The 13,547-nt window shown below is 39.6% G+C and overlaps 1 protein-coding gene across 1 annotated transcript in view; it reads left to right on the top strand.

Annotated features, from left to right (window-relative positions):
* The window catches only part of LAPTM4B (lysosomal protein transmembrane 4 beta), a gene marked incomplete at its 5' end in the record, with an annotated part of 40,649 nt that extends 27,576 nt beyond the window's left edge, over nt 1-13,073 (top strand). Inside the window, one exon of the mRNA XM_010141041.1 lies at nt 12,999-13,073. Within this exon, the coding sequence (XP_010139343.1) occupies nt 12,999-13,073 (75 nt within the window). The remainder of the gene's footprint in view (nt 1-12,998) is intronic.
* Nucleotides 13,074-13,547: the final 474 nt, after the last annotated feature.

Raw genomic sequence — 13,547 nt, 5'->3', positions numbered from 1 at the left:
TTAGGTGAGAGGTCCTCCTTCTGTGGCCCTGGATTGAAGTTTGACACTACATGAACATACTCAGCTTGTCTCCATGAACAGACTGCATTAGGGCGTGGGGGTACCAGCTGCTGCTGGACAGGGGAATGGCTTGGACCCCAGCTGGTAGGAAGGCATGACCCTCTTATGCTCTAGGGTCTGATAACACCATGACCAGGGGATCCGGCTATATATCTTAGTCACAGCAGAGTCACTCAGGGATATGATATCTCCCTTCTCCAAGTGTTTCTCCAATACTTCTCTCCCCTCAGCTTCTGGAGGTATCTGTAGGAGATTTTGGCATGGCAGTATGGTAGCTCCCCCGAAGTCAACCATAGTAACCTGAATATTATTTTTTCCACTTTCCCCATCTGAGATTGCTTTTTTTCCTTGCCACCTGCTCAAGTATGCCATGGATCAAGATTCGTTTTCTACACTAACTTGAACTGTGACAGCAGTACCATGGAAATACTCATCCAATCTGGAAAAATTGACAGCATATGAGTACAGAAGATAACTCAAAGTTAGACAATTTGTTCTCCAGTGCAGGACTAGCTCCTTTGCACTCTTGGACAGCCGGGGGAATTTAATTTTTTTTATTTTTAACTCTCACAGTTTCATCTACAGTCATGCTGCCAGTAGGGATAAAATGTAAAGCAGTAAATCTCTCTTCAGAGTGGGGTTTAGATCCTTAGGTACTTTATCAAATTGCTCCAATGGGTCCTATCAGACATACACTTATACTCAATGGTTAATAAGTTACTTATTTTTTCAATGCAGATACATTCCTTCTGTGGACATGACATCAACTAAGTACCCTGTAGTTAATCTGTCAGCACTTTTGTTTGCTATCCCTTTCTGAAAGCAGTAGGAGACTTGTTTGAGAAGTGCAGTTAGGTCTTTCACTCCTGCTGGATGATTTCTCTAAGCAGAGGAAGAATATTCTTTAGTAAGGTTGGAAGATTCATTCTTTGTGTTATTGTGTTATTCTAAATGTGTGGAATTGGCTGTGGATAGAGAGAAGGACCCTTAGACTTACGCCGATTAAACAGACTGAAGTGTGAGATGGAGCCCAGAAGCAGACAAACCATATGCAAGAACTCCTGTTTCTGACAGGTACTTTGAGATGTGACTTCCAACTACTGAGCCAGTTTGGGGATGGTACATGTCAGAGGAGAAGATAACTTGGAGAAAAATCCCACTTTAGAGATATTTTCTGTAATGTGGCATAAAAATTTTACAAATTTGGCAACATTCACCAGGTAGCTGGTCTTGTTTGGCAGTTTGTATTCATAACATTATTACTGGGCCACTAGATCACAGGCATATCTTTCCAGTGAGTAGAAACCATGAAGATACTTTAAAGCTAGCAAACACCACAAATGAATACCCCTGACATGACTTCTCAGGACCTCCAGCTGAGTCCAGACCTTCCCTAGTGGAAACTGATAAAATCTGCAAGAGGGAAAGCAGGTAAAGTGAGAGGCAGAGAAGAGGAAGAAGCAGCTGAGGCAAGGAAGAAGAAAAAAAAAAGGATATAAGCAGAACTACCCAGTGCTTGAAGTAAAGGGGGTGATTAGTTAGTAACCACATGCTATAGGCTACATGAATGTGGGAGCGTGGTTTAAATGCTGGATCTGTTTTTCTGCAGACTTGCCCTTATAAACATTCCATGAGCAATGTCTTTAATCCGAGAGTTTTCAAAGGGCTCCAGCTCCAGATGGATGCCAGCATTCATGTCTTGATAGTGTACATGTGGGACTTGAGCACTCTCTCCTCTTCTGTTTGATTTTGAGTTGCAGAGAAGTATCATGACAGTCTGCATCTGCCAACAAACAGATATTCAGCTGCTCCAGCACTTCATATTCTACCTGCAGTGAAGTCCCATCCCTTGTCAGTTTTCCTTTAATCTTAGTGAAGAGTTTGGTTTTTCTTCCTTCTTTTTTTTCATTTAACTTTTGCATCTTGTCATCTATACTCAGCTCTTTCTTCCACTACTTCCTTGTTAATAGAAGGATTTTGTCTTAAAATCCAGCATTCCCTGTGGTCTAAATTGCTTCATGCTGCCTGCTCGCTCTTAGTGTCATTTGCTAATTACTCTTCCTGTTATAGGTCTCACCTATTACTAGGTAGCTGCTGTGCTGTTTGGAGCAGGCTGTTAACGGTGTCAGTTTGGGGCAAATACCCTCTTATGTTTAAAAATAATATTTCCAAAACATTTTCATTTGTTTTTATAGTGATTACATTTACTTACAAGTTAAATTACAAGATCAAAATATACATTTATCTATTTTCCCCAGTAGATTTTTATTTTTAGCACAAAAGCTGTATGTTTGCAGCTCAAATACTGGAATTATTCTAATCCATGACAATTCATAAGAGATTTGTAATAGAAACAGACAAATCTGTTCTCAGTGTTTATAATTAGATTAAAAAGAAGACATGAAATGGGGATGTGTGATTTAGATCTTCCAAATCCTTTTGGATTCACTAATTGGGAGTGTTGCAATGTAGGAAAAAACAGTTTATAAATTTGCAGTGTTTCTTTACAAACCTTTTTTTTCTAACGGGGTTGATTCATTACCATCTGACAGCTGCTGTTCTGTGGACTTCAAACAACTAGTCAAAGTCTTCAATAAATTTCAAGGATATGTATCAGTGAGCAAAAGCCGATGACAACTTAAATCCCTGTTGCCGAGGATGTATGGGTATACTGAGCCATGTGTGAGCTTTCCAGATCAGACGCAAGTCATAGTTACACTGTGCAACAAAGGGCTGGGAGGCCTGAATTCACTTAGGGAGGTATTGTTCAGACAGGGAAATGAAGCAGAGTGCAAGAGGCAAAGGTCTGTCAGCAGTTAGCCATGCTGTGGCTTTACAGCCATACAGCTGGCCTGTGCTAGAAGCCCTGCCCTTCTGCAGAACTGTTCTTCCAGAGGCACTCCTGCCTTCAGCTCCAGCACTAGCTCATCCGATATCATTGCAACACACAGTATAAGCCTGGCCTTTGCCAAGCCAGGGAGAAACTCCTCACGCATCCCAGTCCCTCCAGCCCCGAGCCTCTTTGCCAAGACTTACCCAAAACCATAAACCATGCAGATGCAGGAAGAGCATCAGCCATCAGGTAGGTGGGAGGGAGCCGCTGCAGCTGCTGGTTCAGTAGGTGGCATTGTTCTCTTAGAGACTGCAGGAGGGCAATGCTCAGCTCCCTACCAGGGAGGAGCACCCAGCTGCGGTTGTTTTGATGAGGGCAGGACAATAACCCAGAGGTCCAGCTTCCTGTGGTTGTTAATGGCTTCTGGTGATTTCTGGACCATTCTTTCAGTCTGATTTCTATTCACTTTAATGGCTCCCATAGAGTAACTGCGCTCTTCCCAAGTGTCCCTCCGGACTCTTTATGTCCACTGCGGTCTGCCCAAACTGCACAGCACTTGTGGTTTTGGTCTTCTGTCTTAGGGGCAGTGAGGAAAGTGAAGGCTGCTTTAAATGAGCTCTGTGATACCACTCAGTTTCTGAAAGAAAAAGGCTGAGTAAGCGTTCATGTAGCAAATTTAGAAGATCTGCAAAAGTTTGTGGGAGTTTCTGGTTGACAGGTGCTTTACAGATGTGAGTTAGTAACATTAATGGTTTTTTGTATAAACATAAGACTTTTCTCTCAAGCTGTCAGTTTGTCACCTTTTGTGACACTAGTCCTTTGTAGTTTTAACACAGTATTATAATAATTTGGTGATAAACAAAGGGTTCCCTTCAACATTCACTAGGAAATGCCTAAATACGCTGTGCAAGAAAACTTGTGTTTTAGATACACATATTTTGTATACTTTTTAATGGTGATACCAAAAGAATATGTTCATATAAAAATAAAAAATAAAAGTAATGAAAAATACATATGGAAGACAGAACTAAAAATTTATCATCTCCAAATCCCAGATCTTAACACTTCCAAAAGTTATAATGAGACTTCAAAATCTACCTCCAAACTTTACAACTAGACCATCTCTCTGTTGTGGTGCCCTAAGACCAACATTGGGTCACCCCCTGTCCCTAGGCATATAGAGAGGGAAAAACGGTCCATGCAGTGAGATGAAGGTAACACAGAAGCCTTCCCAGCAATATCTGTAATGCAGGCAGATTACAGATGCTTGCAGACTGCAGTCCTTGCAAGATGACCAGTCCTGTTATACAATCTGGCTGCCCCTTGTGAGCTATTCCTAGGTTCCCATCTTGTTAACTCTTGAGTGGGATACAGGATGTAATCACAAGAGGAGATAAGGTTAGAAAGCGATGCAGGTTAGTAATTTAAAAGTCCATTGAAGGATTAGTGCTCTGTCACAGTCTCTGCACTCAGGACAGCACATCAGCTATTATTTGTTACACAGATTCAAAGTCTTCAGTTCTGGTGATATGCAGGCAAGTACCCCCTGAGAAAGCATATGCTTATCCAGAAAAAAAAGAAAAAGAAAAAAGAAAAATTGAAAAAAAAAATTCTGTCCATAAAAAATCATGACGCATAACTAGAGATGTAGCAGTAGAGGGCTGGCCAAGATGTAGCAAAGAGGGTAATTACACCATTATTCTGCATGACTTTTATGAGGTTGCACGTGATGGAAAAAGGCAATAGCTTCCTGAATCCAATTTTCTTCCCACGCAAGGATAATCACAATCTGTCCCTAAATATTGCTGTGTCCTAGTAACATATATATTTATTCCTCTTCCTGGAGGTCTGAAAATATTGTGCTGCTTCATTGCAAAAATCCATAAACTTGTGTAAAGTTTCTTAAATACTGTATTGGAGAGCTGATGGCTTTGAATAAACAAGCAGTTTTGTCAAAGGAAAACAAGACATACCAACTCTAACTTCGCACAGATGCTTTTGCAGCATTGAGGCCTACTCCTTCACTGAGTGGGGTTGTAAGTAACCTCTGAGCTAGTCTGCTTCGAGTTACTCCCATCCGTAGTCATTCTAGTGAGGTTTCTAAAGGAAATGCATATATATGAACATGAAAATACTTCCTGTCTATGTTGAGAGGAAGGTTTCTTGGGATTTACTGGACAGAAAACATATAATGAAATCCTTAAATAGTAATTAGCTAGTACCTTTTGGGCTTCTTTTCAAGCAAAGGCATCTGTGAATAAAGTAAAACATTTCTCATTTTGTATTAAATATAATTTGGCTTGGATGTGAAGCTTTGGCCCTACACCCAGGACTTTTTTATCTGGGGACAGGGGAAGAAGGAAAAGAAAGAAGGGAAAGGGTTTTTTTGTAAGCACTGCTCTCTAACTTCCTCGGGAACAGTTGCTTTTACTGGACACTTTTGACCAGATCAGCCATTTACCATATCAGAGGTAAACAGCCACCTCTGCAGCAGATATTATAAACATTTATTTATAAGAATTGCTTCTAAAGGTCAGTTGATCTCCTCTGGAAGAACATCTAACACAGGTCAGGTGGGTGAAAGTGCCTGACATTCTCCTTAGCATGAAGGAAGCTTCATCCAGATGGAGGTCAGCTCCCTGCCCAGCATGCTCCTGAATGTAATGTTTCTTCACACGCCTGGTCTTGGAGCGGTCTCTTCATCCTGGACCCAAAACTGCCAAATGAGTTTCTTAGTATAAAGAAATTAACTGCAGACTGCACTGCAGGGAAGCAAGGATCTTTAGTGGGACGAAAGAGAGACAGAACAAGAGAGAAGATAGAGGTCTTTAAAATTACGAGTGGCAGAGAAGGTAAAGGAGTAGCAACTCTCACTGTCTTAGCAAAAGAACTATAGGACATTCAATGAAATAGCTAGTGGCAGATTTCATAGCAAAGTAAAAAAGGTATTTCTTCACATAATACCTAGGTTAGCTGTGGGACTTCTAAAAATCAACATGGGTGCAAATGTGGGCTAGAAAAGCCAGTGGAAGAAAAATTCCTGTAAGACGTGACCAGTAAATGTGCTTAGCTGCAGCGTGGTAAAAGCTAATCCCCATTTCTTACTCCATTGTAGAAAAACTGCATTTCTTCAGAAACTCTTGATAAATGCTGCTTCTTCCCATCCTATAGACAGAAACATTAGAAACTTTTGAAGAGTCTGTCTCAATAAAATCAGTATATATAGTAATTTCCAGTAAATGTTGTACAAGAAATAAAACATGCCACATTAATAGGCTTATTTCCTTTCAAATAAAAATACAAAATTAATTACATACTCAGTGATATTTACATACAGTCTAGTGTTTATTCTCATACATAGTACTAAAGGAAATAGCTGCCGCCTGCTGCCTTGAGTCCCCATAACAGAGTTCTGCTGAGATCTAGATTTCTGAAAATCTTGAGCAAGAAATACATCTTAATTTTACATTTTCCTCTGTAAACTTAGACTTCTTACAAGAAAACCATGTTGTCAAACTTGACAGGAAAACATTGCAAGGAGAGAATTATTCTCAGCCATTCCTGCATACAGAGTAAAGCAGTCAGCCAGCTATAGTGGTTTATGCACACAGAAATCTGTTTTCCCCAGGTGATCTTCGTAATATTTCCATAGTCCAGAACCCAACAGTCCATGCAGGCTGTTGGGACTATCTTGAACTGGCCAGGTGGTCGTGTCAGCAGCCTTCCCTCTAGAGCTGTTTGTAGGCTCACTGTTTGCTTCACTGCAGCTGAGCAGGGTTTACGTTGCAGCTAATGGCTCCTCAAAGCACCACAGCTGTAGGAGGAAATTCCACTCCTCTTGGCTTGGTGAATGCCAGGAGAGCAGGGAAGTAAAACTGAAATCGGTGAGTGTGATTGCATACCATTAAACCTTCTCCAAACCACACAATGGTATCAGATTGATACAAGTTAGTGGTTGGTCTTGGACAGGAATCACTGAGATGAAAGGAACCCAGAGCAGAGGAATGGTACAACCAGGCATGTGCTGCTTAAAACCTCATCTTTCAGTTCATTTATCTCTGAACCTGATGCATCAGCCCTGTGCTACCTCAGGGAGAAAATTTTTCCTGAATTAGGAGAGGCATGCAGTGACTGTATTTCAGCCTGCAGCTGTGTCAGTGTTCGTCCCATCACCAGGCCAGGGGCTGCGTGTTGGACAGAGGCTCCTGGCTAAGGAAATGCCTGTGGTTCAGCACTTTTACCTGTGAAATACACCAGCACGGGTTCTGGCATACTCTCGCCAGCTCTCTACCACCATTCACTTTGTGGTTACTTTCCCTCCAGTTTTACATTAACACAGAACTGACCCTTTGTATGTGAGCTGTGTGAAAGAACAGGCTTCTTTTGCCCTCTCTCCCTTTCTTCCCCACGTATTCACGCAGGCCTCCCATAAGGATGCGTGGTAGCGGTTTGAGGGTCTGAAATTCAGAAGTTGCTTCTGCAGGAGAGTGATCCATAATGCGTACGTAGCTGTGGTGAAGAGGATGGGTAAAGATTTCCAGGCATAGGCTGAAATTTATGTATTGAGTTTTTAAGTATTTCCACAATTTAGTCCCGTTCTCATTCAGTCATATGCAAGTTTCATCCAACACCTTTTAAGATGTTTCAAATAATATGCCTGTTTTGCAAATGGGAGATCTTCCTAAGATGAACAACTTGCTGAAACAAAAGGTCAGCAACAGGACCAGGATTAACTTGCAGTAGTGATGACCCTAATTTCACTTGGCTAGTTGTCACCTGTCCCTGTCTATATACTGCATATTGATGCAATGTGAAGTCCTTCAGGGTAAAGGACTGGAGTTTTTATTGAAAAGCTAAAGTTTGGGAAAACATCCTGTATGCTCACTACAGCCAGCAGCATTTACCATAGACATTTTTAATCTACAGCTTTTTTTTGGCATTATCAAGTGGATTTCTGTTCCAGAAGGTGTTAGAGAAAAGTATGTTAGAGCTGTCTCTAACAATGTTTGTTTCTAACAAGATACCAACAAGGTATTTTGCCGTGGGAACTCGCAAAAGTTCTATATAGCTGCCAGCCAAAATGCTGTCCAAACTCAAAGCTGTTACCTAACAATTGTACCATTCCACCCAGTGAGAATACAGTGGGCTGGGGGGAAAAGTGATCCAAAGCTCTCTAGAGACACAGAAAGATTTCTCTTGAGTTCAGTGAGTTTGGGGTGAGAGCCTTTAGAATGCAGAAATAATCAATTAATTAAATATTTAAGTTTACTTGTACCGGACTAAGTACATTTTCTCTTCTAGAAATGTGCTAGACACCAAACAGATCTAAGAGCTTGAGTTCAAACAGGAATAACTGCAACAATATAAGAAATCTTGTATCTATGCCAAAGAAAGAAAATTTTCTACTTAAGTTCAGATAAATTTGGAATAAGCTGCAAAAATACGGAGTCATTATTGAAATTATGCAATTCCCCACATCCCCCTGAAAAAAAAAAAACAAACCCAAAACCAAACCAAACAACCACCTTTGAGACAAGATCAATTTCAAACTCCTTGAATACACAAATATTTGCCTGTGTTTCTTCTTAGGCATATTTCTAAGCAATGTCTTTAAAAACTTATTCTCCAAAACCAGATTAATCAGGATGGAAAAAATAAGAAATTATGTATGCTTATATGAACTGAATATGTTATAGCCATTGGCAAAGTTGTATGGTAATTATTTCTTCCAGAGAAGATCGTCCTGTACCATGTGCTTTATAATAGAGAGATGCTTGTGTAATATAATTATCCAAACCACTGGGATGACATCAGCTTAGTAAGGACCAGGATTTCTTATGAATCAGTTCTGGATTATTTCTCGCATTACACAACAAGACTGCATATCACAAAATGCTTTAATGGTATTGAGAGCAAACCCCAGCACCTAAGACTCCCTGTCCTACTTAAGCACCCTAACCATGGGACTACACAGCCACACTTTCTCCTGTTTTCTTTCTTTCCTCATGGATTCTTGCATACTTGGTTTCACTGTGACATCAGGAGGGTGGAAAATGGTACTTCCAACCTAACTGAAAATCTTACATCTGGAGCATTCGTATGGCAGATAGAAGCAGATAGGCTTTGAACCCTCTTGGTTTGGGAGCCCTTAGAGCTCTGGTCTCAGAGTCTCTGTGCAATGCTTTTATCACCAGCCAACTATATAAACAATGTGTGTCACCTCCTCCTCTGGCTGCGTATTAAAGAATGATGTTAAAATGCTACATGTTTCTTAAATACAGTTATAGGGTTTGTGAAAGATGTTAGGGGCCTCTGTCCTTTGGATTTTAGGCATCCTTTAAGACTGAACTCTACAACCACCTAATCTTCCAAACTTGCTTGCTGGTCTGCTAATAAAAAGCAGGGGATCGCCAAGTTCCAAAAAATGGGGGTCCTTTGTACTTACTTTTTATAGTAACTTGGGAGTGACAATCTCAAACACTGTAAATATTAGGCTGAGAGCATCCAGCGGAACTAACATTTTTCTCAATTCACAACAAACAAGCAAGGAAATGCTCAAATGTAGTGCCTAGGAAACAAAATGCATCAGTTGTCCTAGCAGATATTCTGCTTTGGGGATGCCATATGCATATGTTTTTGTCCTTCATGGATTACTAAAGTCCATTCTAATAAGGTTCCACGATAAGACTGAATAGTGAGTTTCTGTCTATTTTTCCAGTTTCTGAATTCAGCCTTTGGCTCAGTGACTGGCTTCCATTTTATGTCTCTGGAGAGCATAGCATGCTGCCAGAATAACTATGCTGTTTTATGTCCAAGGCACTTATCTGCTTCCATCAAGCCACGCTGAGATTTAAAATTAACGCAAGAGAAGGGAAAACTACTCTGATCTGGATTTTCCTCTCAGCTACTTTAGTACAAATTCAGTGATAAAAAATCTAACAAATTCTCTATTCCTTGAGATTTTTGTAAGCTGTTAACTATTTCAACAGTAAATAGTTAAAAGCTGAGATAATTCAAGTTTTATGTTGTATTAAGTTTAATATTTCTCCCTTTTACCAAAATAGACTTAACTGAGAAAAGATGGAAAAATTATTAAGGGAAGCTAATGGCCTGGAACTCTGTTCTTGTCAAAAATAATTAGAAGGTGGTCTTACAGAGGCAGAGGCAGAAGATTTGTAATTATAGAGTGGTTGAAGAGTTATTCGAACTGTCACGGAAGATAATGGTTTATTATTGAGACTGTCGACAGATTATTAAATAACAGTAACAAAACCACATTGACTTAAAGTAAAACATTTAAATTAAAGGACTTCTACTATACTAATGATGTGAGATACTTGGAGTTGCAGCTGGCAGCATGTATTCCACAAACTGAATGCTTTCTTCCATGTGTTGTTGTCCACTACATTCATTCATCTTAACCTTTATTTAATATCCTATCCATATTTTCTTTGTCTAACTCACAGACTTCTAGGGAAAGGTAGTAATTTTGAATTCTGCTCATTCACACTCATTTTTTATCACTTTTATCACTATTTTCTGTTCATGTCAAGGAATGCAAGATCAGGGTATTTAAATGTTTAAACACAAAGAAGTGTGGGGAGTAAGCCTGTAAAGTCGTCACTGGTAGAACTGTTCAGACAAATAAACTTTGCCAGCAATAAAGTGATATATCATACAGACATTTGGTAAATACTCTTTAGCCTTCCACTGTAGATATTTTCTTGTGAAAACACTGAATCTTTTTAGTCTCCCCAGTTCACATCCCACATACCTTGAAGATTCCTACAGAAATCCATATGCCTTAGGGTTTAGCCAGTGGCTTCTCCAAGAAGAAGGTATTTTCTCCAAAATACCTACTCCTGTAGGTATTCCTGTCTCCCCTCACTTCCTGTTGAACTGTTGATAAGTGAGAAAACGTCTTCTGAGGATCCTTGGGGCCATTGACCCACATACGAGTTTTGGGTCCATAGTGCAAAGCAGAGTGCTCACCTCCCAAGAGGTAGAAGCCTCACCAGGAGGCTGTTCTCCTACCAGACAGATTTTGTTTCATACAGGAGTGAAGGGAGTGAAGCAGCTCACTCATAGCAATGAATCTTCCAGGAGACCTACTGCAAATGTCAGTAACCTCAATGCTGGAGTAATAATACTGATGTAACTACAGTAGGACACTTGATCTAAAAGAGGATCAGAGCACAGGAAGAGGTACTGTCCTTTATTAATCAGCTTGTAGACCTGGAAGATGGACAGCTTTTTGGATTGCATCTGCTGTGATTTCTTAGCACGCCTGGTGAAATGGACTCTGAGCCTGAAAGGAATGGACCACAGTTTGGGCTTATCATTACAAGAGTGCAATAAGACAGCTAAATCTTCACTAAGTGAGCTTGATTCATTTTCAGAGTAATCTGTAGATCAGATGCAATTGCTAATTATGTTACTTCATCATCAACTAATGAACATGTGCCTTTTCTAGTAACACAAGGATTTTATTAGAAACCCTGTTATTAAACTAATGATCAGCTCTAGGAAGAGGATCTCAATTGCAGTTTTTTTCACAATTTACATGCTTTAGCAGTGTGATTTACTGAGGTTACATTTCAAAATATATTTATGATTTTTATCTCAATATGCATTTGAAGCTCTATATGTTGTCCTAATTTTATAGATGTCTGCCATAAGCTGTTTGCACCCCTTGAAGTTGAAATAATTTATTTAATGCTTTTTTGATACAAGGCTTTTTAGATTATGTAGTGAATATATGCATAGCATATTGCATTTACAAGTTCAAACATATGGTATTAATAAAGAGTGACGGCTCTGACAATTTCCTTTTCTAAATAGTGAAACTGTTTTGATTAAGGGCTGAAGATGCCAAGGTAGCCATTCTGTAATCCAACAAACATGTGCACAGATGTACTTGAACACATGGTCATCATGCATGTCTGTAAACTGACATAAGTACAATGTGAATCACCCTTGGAACTATCCCACAAAAGCCTGAACCAAAATCTATTTAAATCTATAGAAAGATTCCCAATGATTTTTTTTACGTTGTGAATGAGGTCTAAAAGGGATGATTACAGATGTTTCTTTTCAGAAAGCAGGTTATCAACTCCTTTAAGAACTGGTGAAATCCTCTCACGGCAAAGATTCCATTGACTTTATTGAGATCTGGATTTTCCCTATGTATATTTAGACAATCAGCTTTATGTGCTCTTTAATGACCAAGAAGCAATGCTGATAAATCTGGAAATTCCATCATGAATAACTCATCTTCAGCTGCATAAAGTGCCTTTGCCAGATCAAGTGCTCCTTCACCTTTTCACATGCAAGCTCATGTCAAAGCAGATGCCATTAAATATTGCATAATATCTAGCATGCTTGCTCAGAGAAGTAGAAGTCTTAGTTCAAATCCCTTCTCTGCCCTGAGTGGCCTGAACTTCCATCTCCCATGTCCTAGGAAGCTGCCTGGGCTTCTATGAATGGAGATGATATATGATTAAAGCTGTTCTAATTTCTATCAGATGTTGAAGTATTCACTGAAGGACTTAGGAAAATGTAGGTCTTTCTTCTCACATCTGAGTGTCCCAGAAGCACAAAACTGGAGATTTTTTTAGACATTGGGTAATTTGTTCTCCATTTCCTTTCTTTCTCCCCTCACCAAAATAATTATGAGCTATTCCAAAGAGACCTCAGAAAGAGTTTTGGGGACTTTTCTCATTCTAGCTCAGCAGTTTGAGTATCTCCAGGAGATGGGATTTAAGCACACTTGACAGAGGAGAGCTGCAGAATAAGCAGCTACTGTTACTGCCAGATTGAACAAATTCAGGTACCAGAATGAATGATCTTTGGTTGAGATCAAGCTTTCACTAGAGTCGATAAGAAATGAGAAGAAATAATGTTTTCCTTCATAATGAAAACAGGCACACAAATTAAAAAGGAGGAACTTGAAGCTAATACTGTTTCATTTTCTAACTGTTCTGCTCCTGCTTACTAATTTATTCTTTTAGTTATTTTTCAGGAAACGCCTTAAGGGTTTTCTTTTCTGTAAATTTTATCAGCTGGCTTCTTTTTAAAAATATAACCTTTTATTCCTTTCCTGCAGGTCTTGTTGCCACCATATGATGATCCTGTGAATGGAACTGCTAAAGATCCACCACCACCTTATGTGTCAGCATAAGTGAGAGAGCGCTGCGTGCCTAGGGAGGATAGCTTTACTTTTCAGACATTGGAGCAATAGTTTGATAATTTCACGTCCAGGATATAACCTGTATGGGTTATACATTGCTGTTTTGCTAACATATTGAAACCTAAGTTGTATTACTACAATTCTGTAGATTGTTTTAATAATTTGCTGCAACTACAGTAGTGTTTCAGAAACTAATGGACTAGTTTCAGAACCGGTCTGGGTAGCACTAAGGTTACGGTAGTCACCAAATAGCTTTTTCCGCTGTGTCTGACATGCAGTGCTAGAGAGCATTAGAGCTTTGCATTCTCATCAGGTTCAGAGTGTAACTTCCTTTTTTATTATTCGTAAAACTTCCAAAGCTTTACAAATAGTTTCCTCAGATGCCCACTTCCACCTCCAGAGTACAGACCAAGTCCAAAAAGAGTGAGATTCCACTTAATTCCTGTTCTGCAAGAATTTATGAAG

This window comes from Buceros rhinoceros, unplaced genomic scaffold (assembly GCF_000710305.1).
Source record: "Buceros rhinoceros silvestris isolate BGI_N320 unplaced genomic scaffold, ASM71030v1 scaffold9480, whole genome shotgun sequence".
NCBI classification, from domain to species: Eukaryota; Metazoa; Chordata; class Aves; order Bucerotiformes; family Bucerotidae; genus Buceros; species Buceros rhinoceros.
This window is presented reverse-complemented; position numbering and strand designations above follow the sequence as displayed.